Source organism: Rhagoletis zephyria, unplaced genomic scaffold (genome assembly GCF_001687245.7).
Source record: "Rhagoletis zephyria isolate East Lansing unplaced genomic scaffold, Rhagoletis_zephyria_1.1 Rzeph_scaffold_02704, whole genome shotgun sequence".
Lineage (NCBI taxonomy): Eukaryota > Metazoa > Arthropoda > Insecta > Diptera > Tephritidae > Rhagoletis > Rhagoletis zephyria.
The window spans coordinates 42,433-62,589 of NW_016159788.1; the positions used below are offsets into that span (position 1 = coordinate 42,433).

The following is a 20,157-nucleotide window of genomic DNA, read 5'->3' on the forward strand; positions in this document are numbered from 1 at the left end:
TTCATGATGAAATGTCAAAGCATACTGAGCATCTTTCTCTTTGACACCATGTCTGAAATCCCACGTGATCTGTCAAATACTAATGCATGAAAATCCTAACCTCAAAAAAATCACCCGTTACTTAATGATACCCTAAGTAGAAATGAGCGAAACAATTTTTTCTTTTATAATAAACCGTGTTTTTACTCTTAGAGGTTAGGATATCTCAAAATTCTGACGTGGTAGAGAAATTCTGCAGCCAGATTTGGATTCAGCACCGAAAAATCTAAAACACGATGAACTCAGGTGGCAAAAAAAGTTAAAATTTTTCGGACTGTGTAATCTATCAATAATCAAGAAAATAAAAAAATAAACACTTAGCTTATCTGCGTGCTAGCATTTTGAACGCGAATACAATTTAACAAGAACGCAAGAACGTGGGTTTGCAACTTCATCTTTTTATCAATCATGGTTTGCATTTTAGTGCATTTAAATTTGTAGATTCTTGTAAATTCAGAAATTTTAGTGCAGAAAAAAGCACTAAAAAGGGCACTAGGCACTAAACCGTTTTTTTTTGGCGTTTTAATTTTCCAAAAGCACTAAATCTAGTGCTTAAAGCACCAAGTTGGCAACTATGATTACTGTACAGCCAGCTGTTGTTGACTGCTTACACTACCGTTGTTGGAATTCAAGTGATGGTGCTACAGACTTTTCGCTTCATTGCTCCTTACTACTGAAGAGGATGCATTATCCGTTGGGAAAGATATAAAATGTGCTTGCCACGACTGCGATCTGTGGAATGTGGCAATAAAAATAAATTGGGGCGTGTGATGCCAACTATGCAGTTGTTTACTAGAAAGGAGGGAATGTTGCGGACAGCAGTGTTGTAGCAGTGTAGGGCTGAGCAGGTGATGGCAATCTTCACATGTTGACTAACAAACAGCCAGTTAAGTGAGTTAACGTTCATATGGGTCAGTGGCTATACCGTTAGTATCTGTGCAGTTACACCAGCGAGTGCATATACGAGTAGATATCTGCATAAAATTGCTCTTTTTCGTTATTTGTTGGTTTTTATTTGCCTTATTTGCCGCTGGCTGCATTGCCACACTATTAAATTTTACTTCGATTATCGGTGTGGCAAAGCAGAAAACTGAACAACTGGAACAAAAACACTGACGGGGATGCAAAAGCAATTTGAAAAATTTCCGTATATTCTGTTTTTGTTGAGTTGAGTGAAGGAGTGGTACGCCACGCGGTTAAAAAATTCAAATTAGTTGGAAAATATTGATTAGTTAACCGAGAGGTCATCATTATTGAATTTATTGATTGAACTGACATTACCACCGACATTATAATATTAATTTTTTATTTCGAGTAGTAGTCTATTTATCGATATCGGCATGTCATAATTATACTAGATATGCATGAGCTGAGGTTTTTTCGCGATCTGCTCTAGTGTATAGGTATTTCACGTATCATCGGCTTTGCTATCACGCACCATTGTCGCTGAAAGGAGATATCTGCTTTTGATAGGGTTCTGTAATTACTGTCATCACAGCAGACATGCCTGCGATAAATAAAACAACAAACATAGGTATGTAGAAACAACAAAACATCGTGGTGCCGTTAATAGCTGCACAGGTAAATGCAATAAAAACTGTGAAAACTGCGGGGCAGCCATAGTCAACTCATGTCTGCTCAATTGCATTCAGCGGGTTTCGATGTACATTTTTTAATATTTTTTATTTTTTTTTTGAAAAACATAGGCTGCTTCAAGGATGGTGCAGTTATTTGACGCTTAACGCTATGCTCAGTGCCCCACCTATTGACATTGCGGGCAAAGTTGACGCAGTTGGCTCCACCATTAGGCGAATAAGCTCTGGATTCTACAATTTTTTACAGTTTCAGCTGCTTACTAGAAAAAATGGACTGAAGCTTTTCGAGGCTAGCCCTGAACCCATCCTTCTTCATAAATACCCATTCAAGGGGAGAATAGATGTCCAATAAATACTGGCATGAAAAATTGCAAGTTCTTTCTGGCCGGTTGTCGACTGCGGGAATTCTAGGAAGCTTCTGCATCTGGTCCATGTAATATTCGAACTTCTCGCGGGATTCAACAGTTTAAGCGTCCGCATTCGGAGGATGCCGCGGCTAATGAATTTGCAGTGCCACAGATGGGATTGAAAACGTGAAGAAAATTCTTCTCTTAATTTTGTGGTAGTGGCAGGCAAATACTATAGATGAAATTATCCTTACTTTTTACTATCAACTTTCTTTCTTTCTTGAAAGAAATTTACTATCAACTTTTGGAACTGCTTTATAAAATATTTATGTGGTTGGAATTACATAAAATATGGGTGCGTTTGAGATAGTAATCTAAGCCGAAGGGAGGCTGAAAATGGCGTAACTCTGCGGCTGTGGTTGCAAATACAAAAGTATCTCAAATTTCTCTCGTTACGGTCATCAAAAATTTTACCAGCCCAAGAATCTTCTTTAATGCTTCCAACTTTATCGAACAAGTTACTCTTATTCCTATCGAAATAGTTACTAACTGTTCTGTCGCTTTCGTTTCTTAAAGACGTGAACTCTTGGTGGATCAGTACTTCCCGAGAGCGAATAAGAACTCGAAAAAGTTGCGATATCATCGGCGATGATTTTCACAGAAATTTCATGTCGAATTACTAACTTCCGCAATAGAAAATGTCGGCAGAGAAATTTTTAAATTATTTTAAAATTTTTTAAGTAAAAATATGCGGAAATGTTCGACTATTTGCTTACTTATACTTATAAATACTGTATCAAGATTTTTTATTTTTCGGGATAAAACAACAGTGTTCGAGCTTTCTTTAAATTTTATTAAAAGTATTACACCATGTATGCCGCTAAATTTTGATGACCAGGATTATGCTTTTTCTCTTTTGTAAATAGAGGCTGTCTTCACTGTTAATATTTTTACTACATTTTTTGGTTATAATTTCAAAAAAAAAAAATAAAAAAAAAAATAAATAAAAAAAATAACAATTTCACATAATATTAGCGTTTTCTCCGCATGAAACTATTAAAAATATAACTTATTTATAAGATTTCTTTATTTCAAAATGGGGAACCGTTTTTTTTTAAATTGAAATGTTTCGAATAACTTGAAAACCAGTTTCGGAAAAGAGGCGAACAATCGAACACCCTAATATCATAAACAACAAGCTCACATTGTAAACCAATTTAGTATTTCAATGTGTAGCTCACAAAGAACTCTTCAAAAATAAATTAATGGGTTGAAATTGAATTTTCGGATTTTTATGAAAGATATGCAGACAGCAATATTTGTAAATGTTTTATTTTTTTTTTTTGGAACCTCCAAACACACTTAATCGTTAACTTTAATATATACCTTAAAGTCATTTTATAAAGCAAATAATTGGTCCAAAACCGCGTCGAGCTCAATATGTTCAAACTCTAAATGTTTTACCATACGTACATATACATTAGTCATATTAAATTTAACTCAACTACTTTTTTTTACATGTACCCAACTCAACTTGAATTTTCCATCAACAAACGTGCCAACGTAATTTTCACCGCTTTCATCTCTAACCACGTAGATGCCAAAAGAGCTGAAGCAAAGGATTGAAGATTATTTCCAGACATCATGGTCACTCAACCATGGCATTGATATTTACGAGGTGAGTACATACAAACAAGAATAAAAGAGCAAAACAACTCTACTATTTTGCGATCCATTTACAACACTTAAGTTACTCACGTACATATGCACGAGTACATATGTATATATGTATGTATGTGTGAATGTACATCAACTGCGCAATTGGTAGTTAGCAAACGTCGGGGTTAATGCTAAAATATTTATGGCCGACAACCACAAAGTACCAACACAACTCGCTGTCTACTACTACTTCGAGCATAATATCTGCGGTCTATGCTCTGCTCAATGTGGTGTGGCTAACTGTTGCATACTCTCCTTGAAACTCTACCCTCACTGCGTAGTTAGTTATAGTATGTCTAAGTATATGTATATGTATGTACCCCATGCACAAAACCTCAAAAACCTTTTTTTCGCGCCTCCTTTTTATTTTTTTAAAACTTTCTCAGTACTTTTTTTTTTTTGTTACAAACCACAGGCACTTTTTTGTCTCAAAAACTGTTAACAAAGTGAGCGTTTTCTTTAGTCTGAGTGCATTTTTGGCTTGCCTGACATTAAGTAAAGTGTAAGTGATGCGGGTTTTTTGCAATTTCATACATTTTGACACTCGAGTGTCTGACAGCGGTATTGTGAAGGCGAAATGGAATGCTTTGATTTGTCTAGGTATGGCATTTATAGTGCCACTGGACTAGTGGCGCATTCAGGTTCTTTAACCTGAGTTGCGTATCGGCTACTTTTTTTGCGCTTATTTAATGCAAGTTGATAATTTATGCCTAGAAAAATGGTAATGATTTGTTGTTTCGCGCCACGCAATCATACTTGACAGAGTGGGGGTGCACCACAGTAGCTGTGATTATCAGCCCGCGGATAATAGCTTCGAAATCCATTTTCGCGACCGGAGTGACTGCAAGTGTAATACTGTTCTTAAGGATGATGAAATCCCCATTATCAGGGATGGCTACAAAATGGACATTGTTACTGGATCTAGCAGAAGTTATATATGAGAGAGTCAAATAGACTGTTTTTCATGCTGACTTAGCTTGCCCTTTTCAAGCTGCCATCAAAGCCTTAAGGTCGGCAACGGATAACTCGATATGCTTTATGGAAAGCAGATTTCTTCAACAGCACATACAACTGTAGGGACCCTAAAATGACACAAACAAACGCCGATACACGCAAACCTTATTTTGGGTTGTAGATAATTTTCCCAAGATATTTTCATTGAAAGTTTGCAATGCGAATGAAAAAAAAAGAAAACTTATACCTGCAAACTGTTGCTCAGATGCCATGTATGAGTACGGCCAAGTGCGATGTGGCGTATGAGTAACATTATTTCCGGACCTAATTTCATACAAAAATTTAATGCACATTTTCATTTGACCATTCAAAAGAGTTTTGTTTTTGGAAAAGAACAGGATTTAGTACAGATGAAAAAAATTCAAGAGATTTAATTTTTTTTTATTTTTCCTTTTTAAAGTTTGAGTTATTTTTCATAAAACGGTATACAGATCAATAATCTAAGACTGAATTTTAAGTTTACATGCTTCGGCGTTTTTTTTTTGTTATTTCAAAACTTGAGACTTGCAAACATTTTTTTCCAAATATTATACTTCTTTAGAAAACAATTAGCTCTTTTTACTTTTCGAAAAGTTTTAATACTCAGCAGGGACCGAACATATCAGTTATTGATGAAAACTGTCTTTGAAAAATTCACTACGAAGGAAATTTTCTGCAACTAAGTGATACATAACAATAAATTTTTTTTTCACTGCGAATCAAATTTGAAAATAAATTTTTATGCAAAATTAAAAAAAAAAAATTATAATTATTTTTGATATCCAAAATAACAATTATTTTTGATTGTTATATAAATAATCTGTAGATATCAGTTATTTCTGATTTTTATATTATATGTCTTAGATGACAGTTATTGAAGACTTTTATTTATAAAAGTCATCAATAAAAATCAACCACCGACTTTAATTTTTAAATCATGCGTATAAAAGTCATTATCATTTTTCGCAGCTAAGAAGGTGTTGGAGAACCAAAATTGACTACGACTTATACAAATGACTTTAATAAGTATGATTTTAAAAATAAAAGTCAATGACTGATTAGTATTGATGACTTTATAAATGAAAGTCTTGAGTAACAGTTTTCTATGGTATATAATTTGAAAATCGAAAATAACAGTTATTTGCAGATTTTTAGATAAAAAACAAAAATAATTGTTATTTTGGATTTATATAATAAAAATCAGAAAAAAATGTTATTTAGGGAGTACTTAAATAAAATTTAAAAAATAGTTGTTAATGAGTGATTTTTTTATTAAAAGTTGTAACTGTGCCCTTTCCGAAATTGCATATTCATTTACATATAAAACTGGGTGCGCGCAATCGAAGAAATATGCTCAAAACAAATAAGAGATTAATAGTACTGCATACTCGTACGTATATAAATGCAGAAAAAAAATAAAATCTAAATTTAATTTAATTTCATTTAAAAAAAAAATATTAGATGGAAATCTTACGTAACTTTTAATGAACCTTGAAGAAATGCTTAAAAATTTTTATAAAAGAGCGAAGTTTGCTTGTCTTATTTGTTCTCTAGCAACTTTGTAATAGAGCCATTTCATTGTGACTGGTGGGACATTTTACTCCAGAATGTGATCAGTTCTGAGTTATTTCTACATACCGGTGGCTTAGTGGAAGAACGACTTATTTCGGCAGCCAGTTCGAAAACGCCCTATCCCAGAAAGCTTTTCAAGAACGCCCTACTTCAGAATTTGTTTGGTGAACGCCCTATTTCAGAACTTTATTGAAAAATGCCCTATTAGGGAACTTGGCTGAAGAACGCCGTATCTCAAACAAAAATACAATGAAAATGCGCTGAGATAGGGAATTCTGAGATAGGGCATTTTTCAATCAAATTATAAAATAGGGCGTTCTTCAACCAAATTCTGAAATAGAGCGTTGTTGAAAAATTTTCTGAGATAGGGCATCTTCGAACTGGCTGCCACCCAGCCATTGATATGTCGTCGTATACATACAACAGCGAAAGATATTTTTTTACTATACAACGACTGTATAAAATTCCTTTAACAAAATACCAACCGATTTCCTCTCTCGCTCTATGTAACTATCACTTGAATATATTTGAATGGTGGGATATTGAAAACAACTCCATTTTACGTTTGTGCCCTTAAAAATGAATTTTTGCCAAAGCATTTAATTTTCAAGAAGGATGTTTTTGTATTATAATGTTTTGTAAGAACTTTATGCTTTTGTTTCAATAAAACTTAGCCTGATGTAATTTTCATAGAAATATTAAAAAATTTTTGAAGTGGTGACTGGAGGGACAGGTCTTTGTGACTGATGTAAAGTAATTATAGAGGGGGCCAAAGCAAAAAAAATATATTAGGGAACATTTTTCTCCTCGGGGCTTATTTACTGAGTAACGGCCAGCTGAAAATTGATTTTTAGCTAATTTCAGGCTGATACTTTTACGTACAAATATTGTGCTTGAGAGGCTTAGAATTCCCCACAAATTTTAAATAAATTTTGAAACCATCCATTATGATTTTAGTGCGGCAACAGTCAATTTTTGCATGAATAAATATAAAAACGTTTTTTGTTCCAAAGTTTAAGAATTTATTATCCAAAATTAGCTGCTGGAAATGGCCTCAATTTACAACAAAACAAGCTTTCATTCTTCTATGTAAAGAAAGGCTGAGTGCCTTCAGATTGACAGATCTTGAAATACATGAGTAATTCTTTGTTGTAATTAGCCAAGCACTTTATCTAAGACACCGATGATACCAAAACATTTAGATGAATGAATCTCGGCTCACTCTCTTCTAATAAGCGATGAACCGATTGTTGGTGATTTTGTGTAGCTGTTGTTGTTATTCTCACTCTCGAACAACATCCTAAAGTACGAGCTTTATGGCAAATAGCGGATGTTTAAATTGAAGTAACTCGTAATAATAAAATGCTTAAAGAGATTCCGAAAAATTATGAGATAATCTACTGAGTACCGCACTGAAACCGTTATGGCTTATTTTAAAATTTATATTAGAATAATGGGAAATTCCAGCTCATCATATACAAGGTTTTTACGTATAGATATTAGCTTAAAAATTAGCCAAAAATTGATGATTTCAATGACTTAACCGATTTATCTTAAACTGGCCCTAGCTCAGTAAATAAGTCCCAGAATACGTGTGCCAAATATTTGTACGTAGTTATGACTGACCCTGCATACATATGAAGCTAAAGTTTCCATAGACAAAAATTACAACTTCATTTCATCTTTTTAATAACTTTCGAAAGACTATTGAGATGTGGTATTTTAAAATTTTTCCCAATTTCCTCTTTTATATACATGGAATGACAAAATAGCTTGCTTCATTGGATACAAGAGTATGAAGTACAGCAATAAATTAATTTAGTTATAACAATCACTGCCACTCCATTTTGTCGTCAAATACACATCACTAACACATTCAAAAACACATTTATTAACATAAATTTCCATCTACGTATTTTGATTTTTCCCATTCTCCCATCGCACAGCATCATATCCTTTTTAAGGCTTTGCTCTCATTGTTATGAAAGAAGATATGTATGTATCTACTTTTCGCTCATACACTTTAGTGAATGTATGCTAATATATACAATATATACACAGTTGTTATGCAAGCAACAAGCGACGGAAATTAACAAGTTTGGGGAAACACTGAATACAAAAATGTAACAGTAGCAATATTTTCCACCAAATTAACTGGGTCATTGGTTGTTGAATCAAGTAACTTATATTATAACAAGAGTAGAAAGGGTGAAGTGGATATTTTGTTATTTATATGGCTGCGATGAAGTCGATATGATGTTGTTATCAACATGTTTTTGTGGTATCTAAAATTTTGTTGTTAAAGTATTTTATTTTTTTCTGGTTAAGAGAATGTTGATCCGTTTTTTTAGCGCTTCAAGTTGGAAAATAATGCGGTGATTTTATAATTTTATGTGAAAAAAGTGGGAAAATTCTTTAATTTCGGTTGCTGTGATTTGTTGTTTTCCAAAGCATCAGTTTTCAATCAAAATGGGATGATCACGGCACTTACTTAGTTCAAGGTCCATAGTGTTGACAGAAAATTTTTACGAAGCGTGTTCAGACCTTGGCTGCAAAGCCCTCAGCTTAGTGGGGCCACTCTGACTTAGTCGGTTTAAGGTTTAAGGGCTCCCTGAAGTCTGCAGCGTCTGTTCACCAGTAGTTGTGGCTCGCTACACAAACATGTATTCGGTGTTGGATTCCGCCCCGGTTCCGTTGTTCGGTCAGGTGTACGAGCGTCTAGCCACAATCCGCTACAAAGCTATGTTTTTCAAAATCTGACTCATTTGCGCTTACACCCCGATCTCTTTTCTGAGCACTTGGAGAGCACATACGAGCGCTGCTCCGGTCACTATATAAAAATCTTAATTAGCGATTTCAATTCCAGGGTGAACAAGGAAGGAATATATACTTATATAAAAAGCAGTGCGCCTGGGCTACACTCTTGTCTTTTTTCTATCTAGATTGACAGATAATCTATAACAAAATCAATAAATAAAGGATAACAAAATCGATAAAACTATCGGCAAAAAATTCAATGAAAACATCGATAGGAAAATCGATAACAAATTCGATAACAATATCGAAAATAAAATCATTAAAAATATCGATTGCAAATCTGATAAAATAATCGATAACAAAGTCTAGTAAATTATCGATTATTATATCGATAATTTCCGCAAATATCGACAGAAAAATCGATAACAATATCGATAAAAATCGATAAAAATATCGATAACAAAACCGATCAAAATATCGATTTTTATATCAATAAGTCCCGCGAATCCCGAAAATCTCTAAAATCCCAAAATAATTCCCAGATTGAATATCTGTACCTCTATCTATATCCTTTTCTCTATAATTACCTTTATTTTAATCATTCTTCCTCTATCTTCATCTTTACTTTCATCGGTATCCTCCTCCTTATCTTTTTCTTTACATTTATCATTTTCTTCATCTACATACATTTTAAATTAATACCGTTGTGCAAACACTCAATAAGCACTTCTTTCAGCTCCAACCAACTTCCGTGTGCAATTTCCGTTGAATTTGCCAATTTATTCCCAACCAACCAACCCCCCGGCGATAAAGAAGTTTCACTTCAAAATCTCTCAACTACTGCCCTGTATTAGAAAGTTTCTAATACAAACATTATAGCCCTAGCCATTGTAAAAATGCTCGCTAACCGTTTAAAACGAAACACTCAAATATTGTGCGGTGTAAGAATATGAGCGCAAACGTGAAAATATCTTAGAAAATTTTGATGGCACCTTAGGATTCACGCACTAATTTAAGTCTCTCACAAAACTAAACAATTTTATAGCTTTGAATTCGCCGCTGCCAGTGTTCGATATTGCGCTCGTCATATAACGTAGCTGCATTCAGCATTTAACTGCCACGTCGTATACGCAACAATGTTCCACACATAGCAATCTCACGAATTTTGTGAGAAAATTTCATATGCACTCTATGCTTTTTTTTTGGCAGGTAACACATTCGTTGTCTCAAACTAGTAGTAATGTCTTTTCAACGAAGTATATATTTACAGATATGTATGCATAGGTATATTTATGGTTGGAAGCAACTTGATGATAATTCTCCGTATCGATGTTGTGAATTAAATTCTTTATGAGCACGAATAAAAAAAAAAACACGAAATAATCTGGCATTCATTGTTTGCTGCTGTTACAGTGGAATAGTCTTATACTGATATCTTTTTATATCGCAATCGTCTTTTTCCTGTTAACAATATACATACGTGCTCTGTACATTCATATGTACAATGACTAGGATGCCACACCAACTAAGTTGCTGTTTTTCCATCGAAATTATAAAATGTTTTAGTGGAATGCATAAAACATTGCAAAATGGTTGTTTGTTCCAAAAGTCGCTGCATTGCGACACAGCTGATTATTTTTGTATCAAAAATTTCTTGTGACTCCGCCATATTATTTGAGCTGGCAAACATTGCAAAGTTAAAGTCAAATAGTTATAAGTTCAGACTGCTTCGAAATATAATTGTAAAAATTTTTTATTTTTTTTTTTTCACTTATGCGCGTTATTTTGACAAAAAATTTTACATTTACAACCCGGAGTTTGCGCTGGTCGTTCATAGAATTTTGTTAGCAACGTTGAAAGTCCGCCAAAAATGACACGTTTCACCAATCGCACTTTTTTATTTTAAGACTTTCGCCAAACTAGTTCGAAAAAAAAATTGGATTTACGTGAGCTGAACCGATTTTAAAGTACCTCAAAAATGTCATTATTTTGATTCCGTTGATAATTTTTTTTTTTATATTTTTATGTTGACCTTTTAAGCTGAATCTCTTCTATATTCTGAGGTAATTCTTGGAGAAAACCATTCTTAGCAACTAGTTTTATTTGTGTGTATATAAAAAACTTAATTTTTGGATTGGCATTTTCAAGTCGTGCCACATAATATGAATCCTAATATTTTTCTGAAAATTTTTGGCGCAAGTCTTAGAATAATAAAGTATCTATTTAATTCCCATGGAAAAACAGAAAATATTTTTATTTTTTATGGAGAACGATGCACCCTAATATACATATGTGCATATATGTATGTATAAGGATATGTCAGCTGTTACAAGCATACACTTTATGCGCTGCTATAGCAAAATTTTTGTTATTTTCGTTGTCTTTTCTCAGCGCATTCTGCACTTTTGAACTAATATTTCGTTACATTCTTTGTTGCTTTGGTTATTTGATGTATTTTACTTTGTTTGCATGCATTTGAAAGGAAGCGCCTGTATGGAATTTGACAATCGTATCGATTCATAAAAGAATTTGATATCAGAAATTATAACAGGAAAAATAAAATAACAAAGCCCAAAGCGCGCATTTTTTTAAATTTTATTCTGCACATAAATTTGTTCGCAGCTTTCTATACATACATATATTTACTGATAAACGTGTGTGTAGCTATGTTGATTTAATTGCATATGCATGAGCATTTGCGCTTTTATTTCCATTGATGTGTGTAACGTTTCGCGATAAACACAAATTTGATTTTTTAAAAGGTTTTGAACAAATAAAGTTAAATTGATAGCAATCGCAAAATGATATGTACATATGTATGTACTTACATTTGTTGAATGGAAGGTAAATTAAGGCTTTCCTTTTGTGATAAAATTTCATCCAATTAGGAGAATTATGCATACGGGACAAATAAAAAGAAGTAAAACACACACACACACACACACCTGAGAAGGCATTCATAGGAAAGTTAAGCATTCCTAAGCTTCACCTATTTCACCATTTTTACGGTCATTTAGTTGCAATTAACCCAGATTTCCAATTAGCAGAAATCTGGTTAGTTGCAACAGAAGCCAATAAAGCGAAATTTTACGAAGCCGCCAAATTTTAGTTATCGCAATTTGGTTCACTAAATTTCACATATCGAACTATTGAGTCAGCTTGCTCGACCAATTCTATGAAATCAGTTTGTTGTAATTCCGAAAACACTTCCAGAGCCATTTTATGCTATGAAGTTGAATTAAGCAAACAATTGCATTTAAACGGAATTTCGGGACATACATAAATGATTAACTAAACCGATTTATTTCAATAATTCACCTTTTTACGTAAAATGTTTTCCTGCATAGCAAATTATTTAGGAAATAAACGCCTATACCACAGTACACTACTTTCCTTTAATATTAGAAATACGGCCCACTTTTTTCACAAATATGCATAAAGTATGCCATTTCCTTACTTACTCAATTGGCAAGGTTGTCACAGAATAATTAAATATTTACTAATTTAAGGAATCGTTAACCTACTTCAAAACCTATCAATTCATAGGAATATATTTGTTTTGTGTGCATGCTACCGCATAACCGTGAACCACGTTCACCGATTTGTATAATACTTTTTTTATAAAGGAAAGTTGGTACCTCAGAGGTGGTCACTTACCAATTTTGGTTTAGATCCGATCATTAGATTATGAAGAAATTAACGGTACCCTAAAATTTTTGTATGAGAATTGAAGTCGGTTTTGGTTTTTTGCTTACAAATTACTTGTTTTATTTATCTCTTTTTTATTTTCTTCTTTAATTTAGTGAGTAAAATGGTATTGCTTTAAATGTAATTGATATTTTATGATTTCTATACATAAACTGTCAAGTATACGAATTTAAATTACAAAATGTATGTAGAAGTCCAAAAATACTATTTTGTAGAAGCCAATAAAATGTGGCCAAAATTCTCACATCAAATCCACAAAACAATTTAATCTATCTCCATTTATGTATAAAAAAAAAAAACTGAAAAAAGGAATATTTGAAAAAATTGCTTAAAAACAACGGACAACATGACGAACAGGTGGGCATACGATGTGTGTAATGCCACATAAGTTAGGTGTAAAAATGCAGCATGGGGAGGGCAGAAGCAACACTTAAGCTAGTTTTTAACCCACTTGTATATGCCCCACTTAAATATATTTTACCTTAACGAAATTTCGTACATACACACATACAATCATTCTAGCATATACTCACACATTTTGAAAAATATCTGCAAAGAAAAAAGGCCGACTGATTATTTCAATTTTATATTTTATTTATTTGTTTGCCATCCTTACTACGAATGTGAATATGTATGCATGTATGTATATCTCACTTTTGTTGCTATAATTTCAGACGCTGCGCGAATTTCCCGAGGAACTGCGCGGCGATGTGTCTATGCATTTACATCGCGAGATCCTGCAATTGCCAATATTCGAAGCAGCCTCACAGGTAATTTAAAGCGAAATTTGAAAATCGATACGAAACGTTATTGCATTGCGATTAGTAAGCAATTTCCATGGAAAAACGTACATACATACATATGTTTTCCTTTTGAACCATTTTGTGCACAAAAAGTAATGGATTGAAAATTGGAAAAGGGGAAGGGGGATGAAATGTAGGCGACATGAAGTGTTTTGCATAAGGCTTACCTATTGTATGTATGTATGTGCAGTATACTGGGCTGAGACAGACAGATGAATAAATAATAAAAAATTCTTAGAATTCTTACAAGGTTACGCGAGATGTAAAACAAGCTCGAAATATGTTAAGCATGAAAAGGCAGTGATGTGGGCATGATGGAGCGGAGCGCATGTGGCGTGAAATGACATGTATGTACCTAAAAGTATTGGAAAAAAGTGGCCATTAAGTACCATTTAAGTAATGGGAAAATGAAATGAAAATATAAAGTTTGTTCAACAATTCCAAAAAATACCAGCAGCGTGGCCGCAAACACAAAATTGAGGGTAAAATTTAGAAGATGCAAGAATTATCAGAAATGGTTATTGTCAAGTCAATCATTCGTCAATTCTTTAGTTTTACTAGGTTTATTTTGAGCAAGTACTCACCAAATTTCAAATTAGAATTTGTAGATAAAATGATTTTAAGGTCAGGGTTTCAACCCATGGCCAACAAGCCTTCAGTCCAACACGCATCCATTCTGCTAAGCGCCTGTTAAGGAAACACGGAAAAAACACATCTTTCAATTAAAGTATTTTGGTCTCGGTCCAAACCGACTAACAGTTTTGGTGCCAAATAAGGAGAAGAAGATGATGAAAAGGCAGAAATATAAATATTGACAAAGTTAAGCTTTTCAGTAGCTATAGCCAATTTCAATACTTTTTGTTTTTAAAAAAGAGTTTCTTCAAATTATACGTACAGCTTTTTGGTTACTTTATGTATGTACTACATAAGTATGTATGCTCATTAACGTGGGCAAATTTTTTTGCCTATGCGGAAATGGCAAAGAGTATTCTGCGCCGCATTTTAAATAAATTTGCGTAAGAAACCGAGCTTGCCAAATTGTGAAAATAAGTTTGTTTTTTACTTAGACACGATTTATTTTATCATAGTCGCTTAAAGAAGTGCTCGAGTTTTTTTTATAAAGGCACATAAAAGGGATTTCGTGATATAGGGTATATATTCCTGGACTTACTTCTTTCTTAGAACATCCGAAATCGGAAGTATCGGAAATGAAGATAAATTTCAACGGAAAGTAATTTTTGACAGATAGAGCCTTAGACGAATATGTTTTAACGAATATGTCAACAGTTTTTCATATGAAAATGTGAAACCTTCAGTGCATATCAACAGCCCATAGTCTGAAAAATGACGCTGGGCCTTATTATCAAGTTGACATCCACGCAGTTTTATCTTAAAGCCACTGTGAGATTTTTGAAAACTTTCTGGCAAAGTTTCTACTGTAAGCGTTTCCCATCATTAGTATTTCCAAAGAAATGTCAACCAATTTCTTTATCATTCTTCTGAACGAGCCACTATTTCAGTGGTAGCCAGTAGCCAAAATGGATAATGCAATTTATGGCTTAACTTAACGGCGACAACTTAAGTGAACGTCCAGATATATTTTTTCAATTTTTTATTAAAAGTCGGCAAAAAAAGATTTTTTAAAAAGCAAAATTTTACACTGAAAACATATTAAAAATGAAGATTTTTGTGCATGATGTACGATTTTTAAAGTTTTAGTTAAAATTGCTAACATTTCAATGTTATCCTTGTTACATTATGGTAACCAGCAAATGAATACCCTTCACTATTATCTGCCTTCTTCTCTCGCACAGAAAAACATAGTATGTATATATACTCTAGTGAAGAGTTAGAAAGTGGAGGAAAAGAACAAATATTATACAAAAAATATGAAAAAACAGCGACTTAAAAACGCTTTGAAGTAGATCGTTTATATGCGGACATTTAACACTGTTCAGATGGCCTTAACTCGGATTTCAAATGCGTATAAAGGCGACACGATAAAATGTCTCGGTGCGTTTTAATGGTGCGTTTATACGTCCGTATCAAAATGAAACGATTTAAGTAACACGAATTATTTGCACGCATTAACATGTTAAATTAAACTTTTTATGTCCGCAGCGGCCTAAAGAAAAGCAGAAAGCGTTAAGCATTAACCAGTGGACCAATAAATTGTGCCGTTGATTTTTGGCAAATTTTCACGGACTTTTTTGTCGTATGGAGAAAATAAATAAAGTCCTAGCTACTTTTAACTTGGACCACTAAAATTGCAAGGCCTAAAAAACTGCATAATCAAAATCTTTCTAAAAGTCTAATTAAAAAGCTTGCAATTATTATGACACTTTGTCGAATTTTCTTAACTTTTGTACAAAGATTGCTGTTTGGACATAAATCGTTATGAATACGAGATATGTTTTCATAAAAAGGAAATGAAAATTAAATGAACAAAATAAGAATAGCCAAAACTTGCTGAAATTGCAGCCGTAAAATCAATCTATAATTACGTGTTTCTTTGGAGGTATTTTTAAATCAAGATTTCTTGGGACCGAAAAATTTTCGTTTAGCTTTAAAATCTTATTTGGAGGTTTTTTTGTAAAAAATTAAGACTTTAGGGGTCTTTCTCTGGCAACACTGCGTCCAGACATGACTTTTACATGACTTTTTGCTTTTGAATGATAACCTTTTTCAAAACTTTTTTAAAACTTGCTCAAACCCCTTTAGTCTGGCACCCATATTGTGATACATATTTCAATTATCTAATTGCCACAATTCAAGTTGAATTTGATTTTTTTTTAACGTATGGCAACTCTACTAAATATAGCTCTGAATAAAGCCTTTCAAACGTTTTTCGATTGATACCAATCTCTTTCAAACACCTCAAAAATAGCTTAAATATTCAATCCAAAGACTTCTTAGCACTCATTCGTTTTGAGTTTTCAAATAGGTGGTAGCCCTTACGAAAAAATAAAAATTCATTGCACATCTATAGGCACGTCTTGACACCTCATTTTTTTTAATTGAATTAACTGAGCAAATCTGATTTCATTAACAAAAAATGCATATGTATATGCATGTAAGGTAGTAGCTTTTAAAAAGATGGCAACACCACTAAAAAATAAAAGCTTTTTGCTGAGAACATATTATACTTTTTAAAATGTGGTGGCAGCCCTATTAAAAAATAGTATATTATTGGACATCTAGAGGCCAAGCACCTTCATTTGCACCTCATTTTCTGTCATTTAACGAACTCCGCGCATCTTATAATTTTTTAGATAGATGGCAACCTTATAGAAATTCTCAGGCCTAAAGATAATATCTCTATTAAAAAAATGTTGACAAATCCGTGTTATTTGGAAATTTTCTTAGTTGATATATGTACTTTTATAAAAATAACTGATATCAGGCATATATTGCTATAAAATTCTTGCATTTATGCCAAAAAAATCCAATGTTGGCCATTGTCAGTGCACTGGCTAAGGCACTAGACAACTAGAAATTGAATTCTAGACCATGCTTTTCCGGAAAATTTACTTGGAACTTCACGTAGAATACTCGCATGCCATACCTGCATCGTAAAAAAAAGTTCCCATACAAATGCACACATGTATCAGTGTTTGTCTTTTTTTGAATCTTACTACCCTAATAATAGGTATGTATGTATAACCTAAAATCTGTCTTCAAAGCAAAATACTTTCAAACTTACGAAAAGTGTTTTTCTCTTGAGTTTTCAAGTCAAGCGCATAGCAAAACTTTTAACAAGGACATGTACATTACTCTTAAGCTAGAAAAGAAATAAACAAAAAAACACTCTCGAGTGCAACTAAGAAATAAAATAAACACACAAAACGCCATGCTGATTCGCACAAGTGCAGAAGTACTTGGAAGAAACATTACCAAGCAGTTGATTCATTGCAGCAAAAAGTCAAATGGCAACAAACAAAAGAATGCATACATAGTTACTTCCTCGTATGTACAAGTATGTAGGTGTGATTTGCAGATCTACCATAGGGAATGGAGGTGGCGAGGTAGTGCAACAATTCAAGCGTGTAATTTGCGTAAAAAGGTAAGCATCTTAAGCTCTGGCAGTTGAGCATCACAAAAATGTGCAACAAATGCGTGCAATGCAAGTACATATGTATAATATTAGAAGGGGGGGGTCAAATTTTTCGCATCAAAGGCGCATCGCGATTATGCTTATTTGGGTCATTTCAAGCATTTTTTTCCCAAGAAACCATAGGTCTAAAATGAATTTCGAGCCAGTGATTTTTAATATCTAGTTTTTTTTTCAAAAAGTGGCGTACCTATTGAAAACTAGCCAAAATGTGTATCTGGGGGTTTTTGTGGTCGAAGAATCCATTTCTGGCATTAATTTTTTCTTTTGAGGGCCGCCAGAGGGCGCTTACGTTTATTTATTTTTTTTTGATTTAAACGCCTTTTTTCCGAAAATCGACGCCTTTTTTGCGAAAAGCCACGAAATTTGACTTTTTCTTCATAATGAAATTTCAATTTTAAATAGCCTCAAATATTCAGGGAAGGGAGGTTCTTTTCATTTGTTCTTTGGATTTTACAAAACAAATTTTTTCTTATTTTTTCAATAAAAATATGCAACTTAAAAGATAAAAACAAAAAAAAAAAATATAAACAATTTCTAATGTTTCAATTTTTAAACACGTATAACGTATTTTGTTTTAATATTATATTGGTAGTACTATTTATCGACATATTGTATGACAAATGACATGTGTGACACCATGCTTTTTTCATTTTCATACTGTGCTTTTTCATTTTCATACTGTGTTTAATATGTAAAATAAAAATAAATAAATAGAAATAAAAAAAAATAAAAATTTTCGACGCTGAACATTTTAGGCTATTTGAAAATTGAAGTTGTATTATGATAAAGTAAAATTTCGTGGATTTTCGCGATAGCTGTTTCAACACGTGAGTCACTTTTTGAAAAAAAAAAACTAGATAGAAAAAATCACTGGCTCGAAATTCATTTTAGATCTATGGTTTCTTGGGCAAAAATGCTTGAAATGACCCAAATAATCAAAATCGCGATGTGCCTCTGTTAATTTTTTTGGGCCCCTACAAATCGACCTGCCCTAGTATACATACATAACTAGCGACTTAAAGGATTGACGCTAGTGGGAGGGCTGGATGTGTAAAGCAATGACGAATGCAAGAAAAAAATAGTTGCTAAAAACGTTGACATTAAAGCACAAAGTCGAGTTTAAGCAAACGAAATGCGTATGGAGCATTGTCATGAAAATAGTAACTCGTCTGCGTCATCACATGTAGAGAGATGCTTACATTATTTGCTGCTGACAAGTGAAAATACTTCCAAAGAATTTCGTGCGCTTACAAAAATATTATTAATTTATGTGCAACAATTTTATGATATAGGTACTATTGTTATTCAGCTTTTCTCTTTCTTTGCAAGATTTTGCTATTTCCATTTTTGTGCTGCAGTAAAATATTCGCATATAATTTGCTAATATTTGTACTTAAAGAAGAGTTTTGCTGACAAATATAGACATAGATAGGCTTGTGGTCGAAACTGATGTACTTAGTTAGGTTTATCTACCAAATGTTCTATGAAAGAACTGTCGCATCATTCTAAGGTCTCCATCATTATGAAGCCGGCAATAAGGGGCACTTCACAAAGCATCCTTCCTTCATTTCTTTTCTAAGTAAATATGTAGATTATGCTCTTAAACAACATGATGAAGTAATTGGAGAAGTGAAACTGTTCTTAGTTATGCCAATTAAATCGAAAGATGCACTATCTTCAGTTTTGTATAAGAAATAAGATTCCATCGCGAAATTATATTTAAATGAAAACCTAGAAAGCTAGAAAAAAATGTAAAAATAACCACTCGTGCTTATATAACGTTTACTCGCACGCCTTCCGTTTAATTGTAACATTTTTAACTATCTCAAATGATTGAAATTAAAAAAAAATCATAAAATTTCAAAAATTACAAAATAGCTGCGACAGATACTCTGCATGCTGCCATTCTTTTTTTATTTGGTGGCACACTCTTGAAACTTCACAGATATGTTGTATTTGATGTCAATGTCCATTGCCTCTAAAACGAATATTTTATTTAAAAACTTCCCAAACTTATTAAAAAATAAAAAACGTGAGAAGGAAATGACACTAAAAAACAACTCATTAGATTTGCTCATATACAGGGAGTGGAGATCCCGTAAATTCTAGTAAAACGATACCCGCCCTATTTTTTTGTGAAAAATAAAATAGATAAAAGAGTGCAAAGAGGCGTAACGATGGGCTTCTATCTTTACCACAAAGAAGACGAGGACGAAAACGAAAACAAATATAAACACAAATACGAATACGAACATGGCCACGATAACGATCACGAATGCCAATACGAACATGGAGACGAATACGAGAACGAACAAGGAGACGGGTAATAAGACGATGATGCAAACGAATATGAACACGATGACAAATACAAAGACACGGAGACGAAGGTAAAAACGAATAAGAAAACGACCTCGAAAGAAAATATGAACACGAAGATTATAACCGATTCGCAAATTAACACGAGTACGAACACGAGGACGAAAACGAAAACGAATACGGAGACGAAGTCG

General features: G+C 33.2%; 1 protein-coding gene across 1 annotated transcript in view; it reads left to right on the plus strand.

Annotated features, from left to right (window-relative positions):
- The window catches only part of LOC108367501 (potassium voltage-gated channel subfamily H member 8-like), a 63,831-nt gene that overhangs the window by 34,165 nt on the left and 9,509 nt on the right, over positions 1–20,157 (plus strand). The window contains exons 8-9 of the mRNA XM_017622119.1: positions 3,579–3,659; positions 13,405–13,500. Of these exons, the coding sequence (XP_017477608.1) occupies positions 3,579–3,659; positions 13,405–13,500 (177 nt within the window). The remainder of the gene's footprint in view (positions 1–3,578; positions 3,660–13,404; positions 13,501–20,157) is intronic.